Source organism: Alexandromys fortis, unplaced genomic scaffold, assembly GCF_014885135.2.
Source record: "Alexandromys fortis isolate MF-2015 unplaced genomic scaffold, M_Fortis_MF-2015_v1.1 scaffold_8_1_9099942, whole genome shotgun sequence".
Taxonomy (NCBI): domain Eukaryota; kingdom Metazoa; phylum Chordata; class Mammalia; order Rodentia; family Cricetidae; genus Alexandromys; species Alexandromys fortis.
In genome coordinates, this window is record NW_026067898.1 from 6,750,740 (window position 1) to 6,767,642 (window position 16,903).

Genomic DNA, 16,903 nt, shown 5'->3' on the forward strand with positions numbered 1-16,903 from the left:
CCATCACTAACAAATTGCCTACAAGACTTAAGTGACCTTGGCAATATGCGTGTATTTTCTCCTTGGCAATCTGCTTCTATATTAGTAAAAGAGATTAAATATTATTTCCAAGATACATTAAGAATAAAAAGGGGGCTCCACCCCTAGCTGGTAGTTGATGGTTACAAGGGAAGGAGAATCACATTTTCCTTGGGGATGTGGCTATTGGTCGACTGCTCATGTTCCAGCCAACAGCCCCAGGGAATGTACATGAGCAATACTAAGAGGATCCAGTGAAACAGACATATATTATATATTAAAATAAAAAGGAAGCTGGTCGGTGGTGGCGCATACCTTTAACCCCAGCACTCGGGAGGCAGAGGCAGGCGGATCTCTGTGAGTTCAAGGCCAGCCTGGTCTACAAGAGCTAGTGCCAGGACAGGCTCCAAAGCTACAGAGAAAACCAAAAAAAAAAAAAAAAATAAGTTGGTAAGGGAATGTGTTGAGGTACTCTGGCAGGGGTGTGCGCTGGGGTGCTCTGTCGGGGGAGATTGGGTAGGAAATGGGTAGATATCAAAATACATTGTATACATGTATGAGATGCTCAAAGCATAAATTTAAAAAATGCTTTTAAAATGACAGAATTAAAAAGGAGGTTGGGTGGGCAACTGTCTGCCCTGAGGTCTGCTGACTACAGACTGAGTGAATTTGCCATTTTTAAATTGCAAACACTGAAGAACTGTTTGCTGGTTTCCTTTCTGTGGGCCATTCAGTAAAAGTCGAACAGCTCTCAGGAGCCAGCCACCCTGTCTGTGGGCCCTCTTCCAGCTCCGCACATATAGGAAACCCCTCTGTGGCTGGAATGTATTCTGCTGGAACATTTCCATGGGACGCATGAACTCATAGCTGCTGAGACAGCTGAACATCAGGTCCCCAAAGTCACCCTGCCTAGAACTCACAAATGGCCACTGCCATACCTGTGTTTGGGATTCTTGAAAACAGGTGCCTGCCAGAATAAAAAAAGTGCCACATTAAACAAGCAGTTCAGTTGCCTATAACTGGGGCATTCAGAGGGGCTGGCGCCTAATCAATGCTTAGCAGTATTAGGGAGAGGAGGAAAAGCACTGTGGGGTGGGTGCTCTCTCGTCTTTATGCAAATATCCAGACACACAGTCCAGAAAGAATCCAGAAAGATGGCAGTCCGCAGCATTCCAGTCAGAATGCCAAATGGAACCTAGCAATTCATTTTTTTTTAAATGGGGTTTTGGCCTGTTTTTTCTAATTTTAAGTTTCTGTTAAAGACGTTTAGCCAGGAATAGCTTAAGAAAAGTCACAGGAAAGCACCAAGTAAGGCTACTGGTTAGGAGACAGACAGGCAGCGGCAGGTCTACAAGGAATCACTGGCTGGCCAAAATTCAAGTTAGAAGACTGGAGAAGGGAGGAGGGAAGTCCTTGGTGTTGGGGTAACATTATGGGCTGACAAGGGAAAGCTGTATTGGATGAAAGCCCCTTTGACCGGCTTTCATCCTACTCTGGAGACAGGTTGGGGCGGCGTTTCTCTGACTATTTCTTTAAGGAAGTTGCAATCCATAACCTCTGTGCTTGGAGCCAGCAGGTGGCCATTACTCAAGCGTTTGGTTAGCAAACCCATCTACTCTGACATGAAGTTCTGCAGCAGAGCTGGTGAGTGTATGAAGTTGCTCTTGCCGTGAGAGTTCCCAAAAGGGAAGGGATTCTATGGAGGAACTGAAGAGAGCCTTCTCCTCAGTGACACAGAATTTGTTTTCTTTTCTCCTCCTCTCCCATCCCTTCCTTGATTCTTCCGGCTTCCCCTTCTCTCCTTACTGGGCTCTTGTTTGCTGGTATTTGTTTGTTTTTGAGACAATGTTTCAAACTCAAAAGCTCCAGTGACCTTTGCTTTCCACCTAATAATGAGTCAGAGCTCTATGATGATGCTCTCAGCTTCAATCCCATCGGGAGTTACCTTGTGCCAGCCCTTTAAAGGCCATTTTCTTTTCTTCAGCATAAACCCCTCGTGCCTGTCTGGTTTCTGGACATTGGTTTGGCCTATTTTCAGTCCTTCTATAATTTCCCAGCTGTCAGCTTCCTGAGAGAAAAAGAAAACAAATCACTCGTGTTCCGTGCTTAATGAGACACATTTAAGGAGAGTCCTAGGCAGAAAGTCGCCTTTGATGCCACCCTCGACTCAGCAACAGGATGAGTGACATTCTGGTGCTAATTGCAGCATCAAAACAAGTCACGCACTTTCAAATGAAGCTCCCATGAGTTTCCCAGGTAGACCTGGAGGCAGACAGACTCCAGGAGAGGGGCACTGGGAACACTGTTTGCTTGGAAGCGGAAAGGAATTTTGATTTCCTACACTCAGAGCATTTAAAATGCATTTCCCCCCCTGATGATCCTGGGCCCCAGAGGGGTTTTAAAGTTAGACATCTGATGATAAATGTTCATTCAGTGTGCAGACCAGGCTTTCTGTGCGGGAATGGAGAGGTTGCTGGGGTCCAGTGTGGAACAACCTGCTGGTACCCCTATGCAGTGCTGTGGTCCTCTTTCTCCTTACTGCAGCCATGTGCATCAAAGTGTGCGCCAAAGCTTCACCCAACAGCGCATACCGAGAAGTCCAAGCTTCCCAAGAAGCATGTTTCCCTGGGAGCCCAGGGAGAGCACAGCTCCACGGCTAAGACCCTGGGTCCTAGATCGCTGGTAAAGCCTGTGCTTAGCATACACAGAGGCCCTGGGCTCAGTCTCTCCAACAGCAAGAATAAGACCCAAGAATAAACAAATTTTTAAAAAGCATCTTGGTTCTAGAGTCTCACTCTTCCTGCTAGATAACAGATTAAATCAATTTCTTCCTTCATTAGACATGTTTTGTTCATATATGTTAGGAATATTTTCTAACAGAGCCTCTCGGCCGGGAAAAAGAACTCCAGTCAAACCAGATTAGACCGAATCAAAAATGCCCAGGTTTAATGAATGCCACGCTATAGGGTGGCCGGGCATGGGGGGGGCGGGCAGAGGGAGAGCACACGCAAAACCCGAAACCACATGTTCCTTCTCTGGGCAGGCACCTAAATACCCTGTGGGAGTGGTCCTGACCCTCCCCTGGGGACGGGTCAGTGCTTGGCATGCTGAGAGTTGGAGTCTGGACCAATGCAACTCCCAGGCCAGGGGCTGGGGTGACACTCCCAACTTAATATTACAATATACGGTACTTTTTTTTAAAAAGCGTTATCAGCATTTATAGATCAGAGGATTGTTTTTTACAACTTGAAAAATCCAAATTTGCTCCTAGCTTATAAACTCTTGGCGACACTGAGCTTCTTAAGTAAAGTGCTGGTCTTCAGTTTGCTGTGGTAGCCGCCACTCCACTCCTCTTGGCAAGCGTACTTGATTCTTACGACATCCTAGGTCTGAAAACCCCACAACCAAGTAATTGCCATGGGTCCATAGGCTCTAGGTTAGTGGTTCTCAACCTGTGGGTCGTCGCAACCCCTTTGGGGTTCACATATCAGGTATCCTGTATATCAGATATTTACATTATGACTTACAATAGTAGCAAAATTATGGTTATAAAATAGCAATGATAATAACTTTATGGTTGGTGGTCACCCCAACATGAAGAACCATATTAAAGGGTCACAGTGTCAGAAGGTTGAGAACTACTAGGCTAGGTGAGCACAGCCTAGCAACATTCTTACCATGCCGGATTCTAGAGTTTTGGCATGGCACCCAGAACTACCATCTGTACTTTTAACAGAGAAAGGTTTCTCAATTCCCTCACAAAACTGCGCTCAGAGGAAAAACCTCTCATCTCATCTCTACTCTGCAGCCTCGGCTTCAGGGAGTGGCTATGCGGGTAAGGACAGGCCTTTGGTAGTGGCCCACCCTCAGCTGATTGGGTCGCTGCACTCTGAAAAGACTGTTACTTAGATCCATACGGAAGGGCAGAAGGAGAATGGGTTAGAGCACTGTATTTCAGGCTAGACCAAACCTGCAACTATGAGTCTCACAGTCTGAGGAAAGGAGGTCCCATTGTCGGGCACAGATACGGCACACGGCATGGGTGAAGAGGGCTGGGTTCACCATCTCTTTCTCCCCGTCCTCGTGCTAGAGGCTGCTTGCTTTGGGGCCAAGTCTAAGCTATGCCAAACCAAAATATGCAACATCCTGGGTGGAATTTTCTCCAAACTTTTGTCAGGAGATAAAACACAGAGATAGTCCTGTCTCTCTGAAAAGCCTAAAACCAGAACCGAGCCTGCATCCTTCCTAAACCCAAGCCCACAGCTGCCTCTCCCCACCTCAGGAAAGACCCTAAAGGTATTGTTGTTTCCCCACATCCACAGAGGCCTCTGAGGAATGAGCTACACATGGTGACCTGTGGGTGTCTAGCTGGCAACATTGTGCATTCTTCCTGCCATGTGCAACACCTCAAGATGTGGGTTCTGCTTGAAGACAATTCTAATACTGCCAGAAACTGTGGTTGATCTGGGTTGCTTGGGGTGGCGCACTCCTTTAATCCCAGCACTCAGGCAGAGGCTGGTAGATTTCTGTGAGTTCAAGGCCACCTGGGGCCCCATAGAGAGACCCTGTCTCAAAACAATGTAACAAAAGATACTTCAATTGACTGTTACTTAGATACAAATGTTTCTGATGAGACAGCTTTAGGCTGTGTAGAATGCCGTAGTTGTTGGCTGTCGCAAGCACAGGTGGCACTGTCCCATGACCCCAGGGGCCACATGGAGGCTCCCGAGTCCTCTTTCTTAATACTGGGCTGCAACTCAAGAATAGAACCCTACTTATGAACAGCGTGAAGACCATGGAAAGCAGTCAGTCCTGACGGAAACCATCAAGGACTTCTGGCTGCCCGCTCCCATCGGAATAGTGGCGTTCCATAAAAATCAAGTAATTAAGAACAACTTCCCTTGTGCATAAATATCTTCCCTGGACTTCTGTCCTTAGTAATGTGTAAGCTGTTTAAAGCCATTTCTCTCTACATCCTATAGAAAAGGGTACTGACCCCTCCCTTGCCCCCTTCTCTCTCTCTCTCTCTCTCTCTCTCTCTCTCTCTCTCTCTCTCTCTCTCTCTCTCTCCATCTGATGGAGAATCTCTACATGACATAAAACGGAAGCATTTGGTAGCAAGTACAGTTTTCCCCCTTACTAATTGAAGTCAGGTGTCACACAAACTCATCTTTTTGTAGCTACCGTTACCATTACCGTTCCTTTTGGGGAGAGCCAAACTGGAGAGCTGGGAAACAGGTAAAACAAAAGATCAAAACTTAGCCTATTTCCTGAGTGAAACCCTGCACTCCGAACTAGCAGAGCCTTCTCTGCGAGCTCAATGTTCCCGAACAGCAAAGACTCGTAACCCAGCACTAACAATTAGATAAGCTGTCAGGCTGACAAAGAGGCAAAGGATAAAAGCAGGGCAAGCGACAACCCCACCTATTTCAATTATAAATGCGGATGGAAGATAAGGTTACAAATAAAACATGTAGGAAAGGAAACAACCCATTTCTACACAGGGCAGAACCTTCAGCATTCTGTTTCCCACAACGCTGACGTTGCTCTTTCTCGCTTAGTGAATTAGGTGTGCGTCGTAAGAAAATGAAAATAGCTTTCTAAAAATCGAATAGTGTATTTTTCCTGAAATTTCAGTTATTATTTATTTTCAGCTTGAGTCTCCTCCACTCCTCGTAAGCCTACATAAAACAAAAATGGAACCAAGAGCCCCAGATGATCATGTCAGTACTGACCAACCTCTGGACTCCTAATTGCTGAGCCATCTCCCCAGCCCCCTTCTACATTATAGTTTAATAATTCTTTTATAGTCTAACAATCCTTCCCTTCCATGGACTGGAGGTCTACTCTTGGTGTGATGGGATAAATTTTGTAGTTTGCAATACCTTCAAATTATAAAAAGTACAAGATAGTCTACGGGTGGTGTGAGGAGAGGCAAAAATGTCTCAAGAGCTGAAAACAAAGAATTTAATAAATCCTAAGCCAGAGCAATGCCTTGTCCAAAGCACTCCTACCAACCCAGGAAGCCTGTGTTCTCAGGAGGCTCTGAAGTGGTGTGGTGCACTGGTACCCTAAGTGTGTACAGCAGCTCTTAGGAGCCCCCAGACTTGTCCAGGTGTACTAACACATAAACAAACAGAAAAGGTCTGTTAGTTCCATAGTAAGATTTAAATGGGAAGCGCAGAAGCCACAGGGGTAGAAAAAGCTGTTGGTACTCCTAGCAGGACCTGCCTTTGGTCAGCAGACCCACATCCCTGCTGCTGTGCATTGGCAAGCGGTAGGGAGTGGATTAGACTTTTATGCGGGAATTATATGGAGACGAGGAAATCAATAACACTTTAATGATCTGGAGGCTGGTTGTGAGACTGTATGGCACAAAGCAGGTGTTCAGTGGATGCAGCTGCTCCATTGCCCCACATGTGTTCTTTCTCACCTTCTCACTAGCTAGAGGATGGACATTGCAGAGAGAGTTGATGATTATGTTTACCAAGTATGTGGTCTCTACTGACTGTTCAAATGGAAGTCTATCCTTCTTACTTTTAAGTTAATTTTTTAAACATGTTTTTATTCTTAACTGTGTGTGCGCAAGCATGTGTGTACAGCTACACCCACGTATGTGCATGCCACTTAGATGCAGGTGTCCACAGAAGTCCAAAGTGGGCAACTGATCCCCTAGAGCTGGAATTACGGGCAATTATCAGCCACCAGATACGGGTGCCAAGAAGCAAACTTGGTCTTCGGTGAGAGCACAAAGCCATCTCTCCAGCCCTCTCTGAATTATTTTTATAGTTTAATAATTCTTTTCTTCTACACCTGTCTGATAGAATAAACTTTGTAGCTTGTAACATCTTCAAAGTATAAAACATACAAGTGTGCATATCCGTAACACTAGGGCAGTGCAGTAGCATGCTCTTTTCTTAGTAGTTTAGGCTCTGTACAGGAAGCAAAGCGGCAGGATCAGCTGTACACATTTATAAGTAACCATCTCAAGGAAATAAATCTGTTTTTATGGGAACCTGCAATTTACATATACTCTCTTTTCAGAGTTTTCCCATTAGGGAACCCGTTCAATGGCCGGGTTAACATCTCACGTGGGCGAGGACGAGCGGCGGGGAGGGGGGTCGGTCCATCTTCCCAAATCTGGGGGAGGACGGGCAGAAGAGGAAGGAACTCTGGCTCCCATGATACAGAGAGAGGCTGACATCTGTACTGTTCTCCCCAGAGTCACTGCTGGAAGGCAGACACTGGAGGGAGGCCACACAGTGTGGGATGGCCCTTGGTGTAGGCACCGCTGGCCCTCGCAGGAAGGTAGAGATGGACAGCACGGGTTACAGCACTGGGCAAATCTAGTTTGTATTTCACCCCCCTACTTAACAACGTTTTTGTCTTAGGAGAAACGGTTAAGCCTGAGTTTCCGGATTCATTAAATGTAATAAATATGCACATGTCAAGGAGCTGCTTATAAAAACTGTATCAAACGTGATAATGTGTTGAAGTGCTTCGTGTAGTACCTAGCATGCCGTAGGTGGGCAATATTGAGAGTGGCTGCGAATGCTGGGCTGACGATCCCCCCCCCCCCCGGTTAATTAATCATAGAATTATTCGCTTATCTGTCCAAGAGGAAATAACCATGCTTTTCTTTATTTCTTCCCTTAATATGCTTTCAGACCTTCACATATAACCCTGGAAACTCAAGGGAAATAGAGTTCTTTCTATTCCCCCTCATACAAGGCAGAAAACATCCCTGCACAGGAAGCAGAAGAAGTGGCAAAGGAGCCCTATTGTTAGCTACTTTAAGAGAGTCAGGCGTCAACGTTATTCACAGTTCATTTGGCCCCAGAGCGGGTGGGCACTGGGCTACCTGTGAGAGCAATGGCGCAGTCACTGACCTTGGAGAGGGGGATGGGCTCCGGCTCCAGCAACTGCCGGCTGATGGAGGGCTCTGTGCTTGATGACGCGGTCCTCTCCAGAACGTGGATACTCTGCAAATGAGCAGAAAGCCACCTAGGGTTAGAGCTCCAACCCTCATGTGGGGAACATGGGAGGGGGGCGGGAGGGGGAGTCACAGGGAGCATGGCAGAAGAGTGAGCTGCCAGGAGATGAAGAGGCTGGAAGGCCAAGCTCAGCAGCAGCTGGGGAGAAGATAACAGCAGGTGCCCGTGGCCTCTCGAGGTCCACTGCTGAATGTCTTCCACCGTGCTGGATTCGACCTTACAGGAGTCACAGGAGAAAATCCTAGGGGAAAAACCCTTTAGAACACAAGAAAACTAAGTATGCAGGATGACTGACAACAACTTCTACACATCACGTAGGGGAGCCCTTTTTGTCACCCCCAAATGCTGTTAGAACCACAAAACCCGAAGAGAGACTTGACTTTGCGAACTATAGAGCATATAAGCTCATAGGCAGAGCATGAGGGATTAACTCCAGACATTTGGGCAGCAGAGGTAAACCGGATGCTCCAGTTTCCAAAATCAAGGCACACACAGAGATCAATTTGGCATAAAGTGCAATAAACGTGAGCTCAGCGCCTATAGATAGCAGCGGACTGCTAAAATGTTGCCTAGGCTTCGTGGACCAGAAGGGTGAAACACCATGTGACCCGGCAGCGGCATCTGGAAAGGAGCCTCCTGCGTGCTTGGCATGGAGAACACACATCAACCTCTTCTCTGCTTGACTTTGGGAATAGTTATGCTATAAAAAAGAGAAGCCTGTTCATCTTGAATATTCACCGTACATGCAATACAGTGCATATTAAAATGAGTGAAAATCCAATTCACATTTTGTTGATTTTTTTCAAGGCACAGGCGATCATAAAAAAACCATTTACTGAGACACAGTAATAAGTTTTTTTATTACCACAAGTGTGTGTGTGTGTGTGCACGTGCACGTGCACACATGTGCACGGGTTACTAAAAACTGAAAGCATAATTGATAAAGCTACCAACTAATATCAAGCATTATAATTAGTAAATTCTAAAACAAGCCATCTTCTTCTTCAGCCTCCAGCATGTAACAGGGAAGTCAGTACCTTCTCACACAAACCTCCATCCTGCCATTTGCTCACTAATAGAACCTGAGCACCACTGCTCACCCTTAGAACTAACCCAACTCAATTGATGCCCAAAATTGACTTCAAAATCACATTTAAAGAAAAAAACATACTATTTTGGCTTGCATTCATATGTATTCATTACTACAATCGAGAATTCTTGAATGTTCTATCTTTAGCATTGGCAGCTATGAAAGTTGAGAGCTATATACCTCGTCTCAGACTCTAGTTACACTGAGCACTTCTTGGAGGCAGGGCCGGCTCATCTGCACTGAGAATCACCATTTCATCTCACTGTAGCCCACCTCACATGGCTCCGTCGGAGTATAGCGGAAGAATATTGTATAATACAGTATATAATAGTATAGTATTGTGTGTTTAGTGTGCGTGAAGGCCTGGGTTTGATTCACAGAACCACAAAAAGTGGGGGGAAAGGCTCTTAAACATAACTTCTATAATTCAGGAAGCAGAGGCAGGCGGAACTCTGTGAGTTTCAAGGCCAGCCTGGTCTACAGAACGAGTTCCAGGACAGGCTTCAAAGCGACACAGACAAAGCCTATCTTGAAACACTGCTCCCCACAAAGATCAATAACTTCTTTAAAACCTTCTAGTCTTCTGCTGGAATTGTAAAAAGCAGAACTCTAATACAACAGAATGCCTGACAACACTGAATGAATTTATTTTAAACTCCAATCTCCTGTTTACGGCATTGAAAGTTCTGGTCAACTGGGAAACATCAAGTTTGTCCTTGAAGCTGCAATTACAAAGTTAGAACCCCTATCATTTCTCTATAAGATCACGATTTGTGCTATAATTGTCTACTCTCTTATTCACAAGCTGAACGTTCTCATTTTCTTTCATGAAGGCCGGGAAACATATATGACCTTGAAGGGTTTAAGCATGTTCTATAGACATCGCAGAGAGCTACAGAAACACAGCACCATTCAAAAATACAGCTTCCTCTCAAATCCTCAATTACAACTCAATTTCTAGGTCGTGTGTGTGTGTGTGTGTGTGTGTGTGTGTGTGTGTGTGTGTAAGAGAGAGGGGGGGGGAAGGGGGGAACTGAGCCAAGGCCTTGTGAACGTGCGGCAAGGACTCAACCCCTAAGCACCATGCCCAGCCTCTAGGTATACATACAGAGCATACAGAGGTGGGAGAACGTACCCATCCCCTGTTCTCCCTGCTCAAGGCGAGCTGATGCATAAGGAGCCTGGGCCAAGACTCTTGACCATAGCCTTCCCTGCAGCTGTTCAGCTTGGGAAGGCTGCTCTTCAGACTAGCATTCACAGGTTTCAATACGCCCTGGGCAGCGAGAGGAGAGCTGCCCACATGACTGTCCTTTGGTTTCCTCCTCGTCAATGAACAGACAATGAGACTCTGCGTAACAGCTGAGCAGCTCAGGACAGACAACTCGCCCAGAGAAAAGCATGGCTCTAAGGGCGTGTTTAACAAGGGCTTCTTGTCAGCTTTATTTCAAAGGCACAAAGCACTCGCTAGGCACATTTAGGCCGCGGCTACAGATTCCTGGATGGACTCACTTTCTGTCCACGCGTGGGGCACTAAGAAAGGTGCCCAAACCACTGCTTCCTGAATGCCGGTGCCACGGAAATGGCTCATCCGGCTCTCTCCTCTCGGTTCTTTCTCTTTCACTGTGGGAGGGGAGGATCTACTTGGTTCACACTTCCATGTCACAGCCCATCCTTGAGGGACACCGGGGCAAGAACTCAAGCGGAAACTGAGACCAAGGCCCTGGACTAACACCGCTTCCTGCCTTGCTCTCCGTCGATTGCTCGGTTTGCTTTCTAATACACCTCAGGCCACCTGACCACGGGCTGGCAAGACCTAAAGTGGGCTGAGCCCTTACATCAATTAGAAATCAGTAAAAGGCCCCCACAGACTTGTCCATAGGCCAATCTGATGGAGGCAGCTCCTCAGTTGAGCTTTCTTCTTGGCAGATGACCTAGTTTATGTCAAGTTGACAAAAACCACCCCCTTATCATCTTACCTAATTTTGGGGTGTGCGTGTGTGTGTGTTGCCTTCACATGTAGTATGTGCCTATGGAGGCCAGAGGTCATCCATCCTCAGTATAATTCCTCAAAATGCCAATCCTGTTTTTTTGTTTGTTTGTTTGTTTTTGAGATAAGGTCTCTACTGTAACCTATGCCACCAAGTAGGCTAGCCTGAAGGGCCAACCAACCCCAGGGGCCTACCTCTTTTTATACCCAAGGTCCGAGATTACAAGCATGCCCAAGACACTTGCCCAGCCTTCTATATGCACGCTTTGGCCAGGATCAGGCCCTTGTGCTGGGATTAACATCCCCTCAGTCCCTCTAAGATAAATTTATATTTACAAATTATACGAAGTATTTTTCAAAGGAAAGCATCCAAATAGGCCCGACTCTCTCCTAAGGGCCACGTATTTAAGCCCAACACAGTATTTCAGTGATAGTAGCAACCTACTCGGGTAGTGTTGCCACCAACCAACAGTGAATTCCCATAGTGCTTACCATATCGCCACCGACAATCTTTGCATGGATTATTTTATCACATCATCCCAAGCTTTTGTACACTCACACACGTATTTTTGTACACTCACACACTTATTTTATGACTGACTGAACAGTGAGGACAGGGAGCCAGAGTGGTGCCGTCAGTAAGCACTGAGGTTTGAATGCCGACTGAGATTTGATTCAGGGGCCCAGGCTTTTCAATAGTATCTTCTATTGAAGCTAAAGCTAATACAGGATGACAGACATTACAGAAACTCCTAAGAAATAGCCCCGCCCCCAGTAACTGAACACACGGCAAGGCTCCCTCCACCACAGCCGTCCATGGATGCCGAGGTAGGCACGAGTAAACGGAAGGAGAAAGGTTACAAACTCTGAAATGACATACAATTTCAAGGTTAATTTCTCGGACAACCCTGAAATTAACCTTGAGGTCGTGTGATTTCCAGTTCCTAATTCTGAGAACTGAGAGTCAGCTGGCTTTAGCGCCGGGACTGTAGCGTATGGCACAGAGCAAAAGGTGTAACATTTCTTTAGACCGGAATACCGCTCTCCTTCTGTTTACCAAGTGCCGGACCAAGCACTGACCAGGCTCGGCCGCGTGTCTTCGACCTGTTAAGAGGGAGATAATATCTCTCGTAGGACCTAGAGTTGGCGCTTCTACAAAGCACTGCCCGGAGACTGGTACACAGCTGACGCTAAATGGTAGCTACTACCTAGCTGCAAACATCCCACCATCAGTCAGGAAACTCACACGTTCCTACAGAAACGGAAGGACGTCTGCAACTGCGCAGGGATCCCTTTGCAGAGGGGAAAGCCGTAATTACAGCGCCCCCAGGTCAGTAACCCTCAACAGGACCGTGGCACAGCCAATGCATCAGAACTTATCGCGCCAGCTGTCAGTGTGAACGGAGTAGGCAAATGCCCCAGACAGTCACAACGGGAAGCTGCCAGCTGCAGGACGGTGTGGACCCTGCAGCCACCGGAGCGCCAGGAGTGGAAGAGGCTCAAGTACTTGCCTGCCTCATCGTCATCATTTCCTCCAAGGAATACTTTTCCCTGCAATACCATAAGCCACGAGAGCAGTGGTTCTCAACCTTTCTAAAGCTGCAACCCTTTTCTACAGTTCCTCATGGTGTGGTGAACCCCCAAAGCTAAAAATTACTTTCATTGCTACCTCATACTGTAATTTTGCTACTGTTATGAATCTTTTTTTTTTTTTTTTTTTTTTGGTTTTTCGAGACAGGGTTTCTCTGTGGTTTTGGAGCCTGTCCTGGAACTGGAACTAGCTCTGTAGACCAGGCTGGTCTCGAACTCACAGAGATCTGCCTGCCTCTGCCTCCCGAGTGCTGGGATTAAAGGCGTGCGCCACCACCGCCCGGCATACTGTTATGAATCTTAATAGAAATGTATGTGTTTCCCGAAAATCTTAGGTGACCCCTGTGAAAGGGTCATTCACCCTCCAAAGGGTCCCAGGCCCACAGGTTGAGAACCTCTGAATTAGAGTCACTAAAATCACAAGGTCATACTGACAGAGTAGGAATCTTTAGCAAGCGGCACCTGTCTGGCCCGTCCTGCAAGAGCAGCAGCGTGTGGACAGTGAAGTGCCCATAAATGCTCTGTGAAACTCAAAGCTGAAAACCTTAGAAACAGTGCAGGGCCCAGGAAAGGTTCCCCCATGGGTCCCCCATGGAAACCCCACAGGGAGAAAAGCCAAGTTAGCACAGTCTGACAGTCTGGGTGCTTCTCCACGGAAAGGACAGTGTCTCTACACATAGGTTACGGTTGTGTAGCTTGGTCTTCTTGTAGGGCTCCTCATGGTGGGAGCAGCAGCTGTCTCTGACTCTGTTACCTGCTTTGGGGACCCAGAAGAGGAGGTGTCTCCTCACTGCATAAATAGGCCATGGCTGGTTGACACTCACGGGAGGCCAGCCCTTATCTGACGAGAAAAGAGGAGAGGATGGCAGGGGACAGGGCACGGACTGGCAGGAGAGGGAAATCAATCAAGAACTGAAATTTTGCAAGAGAGGTGGCTCAGCAATTAAAACCGGATGTTCTAGCAGAGGAGTCAGGATTCACATGGTGGTTCACAACCATCCGTAATTCCAGTCCCAGGGGATCCTACGCCCTCTTTTCTGGCCCAGAGAGGTACCAGGTATGCACACGGTACACATACTTATATTTAGGCAAAACGCTAAATACAAAGAAATAAATAAAGCTTAAAGAAAAAGAAACATTGCTTGCAAACACTGACGTGCTACACTGATTGATACCTGGGAAACAGTTGGCTACAAAGGGACAAAGCGGTGAGAACACAATAGCTTTTAATTCCCAGAGTTGCCTTTAAGCAGAAACAGAACATACCGTCCAATTTACTACTTAATACCCTGATTTCTAAACACTTAGTAATGCTAGTCACATAGCAACGTGGCTATAGAGCAACTCAGAGGCTAGCCTGAGCTACAAGAGACCTGTTTCAAAAGACAAGTAGGACTAACAGTCCCTTGCAGCTTGAAAAAGGCACCGGGGTGAAGCTACAATCTCCAACTGTCACAATTACCCAGCATTCAAAACGGGTTTCCAGTCTCATAATCACGCCCATAATTTTGGCGACTATATAAGGAAAATCTCCAATCTTTTAAGGTTTATATATGTACATTACAGGCAGACTGTGTATATCTATGGCATTGTCTGTGCGTACCATAAATATTTGCTGAAGAAAGAACACACAGGTGTTGTAATACAGATAATGCCTTAGTTCCTGATCAGATGTGATTACGTGACCATAGATAAAACACAGGTAATCAAGAGGAGGGTGCTGGCCCAGCTCAGTGTGTTTAGAAAATTTCTCCCTATTTCCCACAGGGTGTTTCTTTCACCTTTATTTACCTTCAGGTTTAAATTTATGGTGCTAAGGCTTATAACATGGTAATCAAAAAGCTGACAGATAGATAAATTAATGACCCCTTATTAATTTACTGTAAAAGCAAACAAACAAACAAAGGGAAAACAGAATTGAAAAACACCCATGTTAAGCAATGGAGTCTTTAGCTACTTTGGCGTATTTCATGTTTTAATGCAAATGTAATTGTTAAAACCAAAATTGGAATTGTACTGTATTTCAGTTTAACAATCTGCTTTTCCAATTAATGTTCCCCCAAGCAATAAATATTCTTCAGACAAATTTTAAAAAGCTGTGTAAGATCTCACTGGACAGCTACAAAAGGCTGATGAGCTGCTTCCTTATTTCTGAACACTAGATGGCTTCTAATTTTTCACTGATTTACAATACTTTGATAATCATTTTGTGCACAATCATTCACATGTCTATTAAACTAAAAAGTAGTATCCAGTCTTTGGTAATTCCATATGTGAATACCGTGTATCTGGATCACTGTCTTGCCTATATAACCATTGTTGTGTCCTTAGGATATATTGTTCAGAAGCTAAACTACTGGTCCTCCAACAGGACCTTATTAAAGGTTTTCTATAGACACCGTGAGCTCCAAACCCCACAAGATCAAAGCACAGGATTGGCAGCAATGTGAAAAGCACACGCGTCCACAAAACCTCGCCAGCGCTAGTTGTGACAGGTGCTACAGTCAGCTTGTGGTTAGGATTCGAAGGAAGGAAGTCTGTGCTTGGAATGTGACCTAGATGACATGCACAGGGGGTAACATCTGCACAGCATCTGTAACCTAGACTTAGGAGTAGCGGGGAGGGGGTGAAGAATGCAAGAGTTTCACACTGTTCCTTAAAATCAAAGTTTTGTAGGCTTAGGGTCCTTCCACAGGATGTCTGATAGTCCTAATGAAACACCGTAGAGTATATTCTGACTTCCAAACCCCAGAGAATAACAAACTCTAGGGAACGACAGATTTCTAGGGCCTTTCCAACCGTCTACAGTGCAAGGGGCCCTCTGGGACTCACTAACATCATCTACTTGGTGTTCTGCCTACGACTCTAACGAGCTGTGTTAAGCTTGAATCTGACAGACGGATTTGCCACTGTAAAAATGCCATTCAAACCCAGCAAGCCGGGGGCGGGGGTCCGTGAACGGGTGAAAGCAGGCCTAGTAAACCAGAGGGCCCCTGCAGGCACCCCAGGAACAGCAGACTCTCACCCCCTAACGATGATTTCTCAATCATCTGTGGGTAATGAGTGGCTACGCGCCAGGTGTCAAATTTCTTTCCAGTGGTCTCTGTTTCGGCACTTGTCATAGGTACTGAGCGTGTGCTGTAAACAGAAAATGACAGCGGTGGGGATCTCCAAGCGGTGACAAGAAGGTTGGTGGGGGGGCAGGGGGGGCGAGGGGCTGTTCATTACTTCCAATGGGGAAAAAAGGCTAGTTGGAGTTAGTAGTAAACAAACGATCAAAACTTTGCCTTCCAAAGTCAATATATGCAATAAATATACAGATGACTCAGCAAGTAACATGTCGTTCATGAGAACAGCTATGGGTGGAGGAAGATTGTTTTGGGTACCATTGGGTTTACAGTTTACTTGGTCCGAGAATGTACGAACATCAGCACGGATGCTCGGGGTGGGGGGGCAACGTGGTGGGCAATACTAACACAGAAGTGACTGACAGATCCCGCTTTGCAGAGTTCTCCTTTAAGTACCCAGAAGGCCCTCCCGTTGGGTGTCCAGCCTGACTGACTTTGCAAAAAAACAGTGCAGTGGCCAGGACAGGGCCTCCAGGAACAGGCAGAGAGCAAACCCTGTCCTTGTCACATGCTAACTGTGGGCTCTACTGCCATATTTTAGTTCTCCAGAAAAGGTACTCACAGCCAGCCTTCCGCAGTTCATGGAGTATCAGCGGCTGCTGCTAGGTTCTTATCTACTCAGAGCTCTGCCTAACACTTCCAGAACGTCCCATTCGTAAAAGGATCTTACATCAAAACTTGGCTGGAGAATGGACTGCCATGAAGGAACTGTTTTCCTCCCTTAACCAATACTAACAAGGAGTGACCCATCTTAATGTCTAAGATCAGAAGAGACTGGCATATATCAGGGCAGTGTGACCACAGACAGAAATAGTACTTTCTTATTGATACTGGTCCTAAATCCTGAAAAGTGAACTCCAGACAAAACCTTTGGGATTCCCAAAAGGCTAAATTTAAATTGGAATAAAGTCAAGAATTTATTAACACTAAATACTAAAGGTTTAGTCTTTCATATTACTCTGGAAAGGACAGTCCAGATTTTCAAATCAGGTTCGGGATTTTTCTACCCTGACACTGGATTCCAGGATCAACCTGCACATCTTCGGGGCCCACTGGATTGTACAGAGATGTAAAAATTCATATTATTCTGCTCCCC

The 16,903-nt window shown here is 46.1% G+C and overlaps 1 protein-coding gene across 8 annotated transcripts in view; it reads right to left on the reverse strand.

The window, feature by feature from the left end:
* Osbpl6 (oxysterol binding protein like 6) overlaps positions 1-16,903 on the reverse strand; it is a 170,224-nt gene that overhangs the window by 49,179 nt on the left and 104,142 nt on the right. For all 8 annotated transcript variants that reach the window (XM_050119528.1, XM_050119544.1, XM_050119537.1 and 5 more), the window contains exons 4-5: positions 7,908-8,000; positions 1,964-2,086 (exon numbers count right to left, since the gene is read on the reverse strand). In XM_050119528.1, the coding sequence (XP_049975485.1) occupies positions 1,964-2,086; positions 7,908-8,000 (216 nt within the window). The remainder of the gene's footprint in view (positions 1-1,963; positions 2,087-7,907; positions 8,001-16,903) is intronic.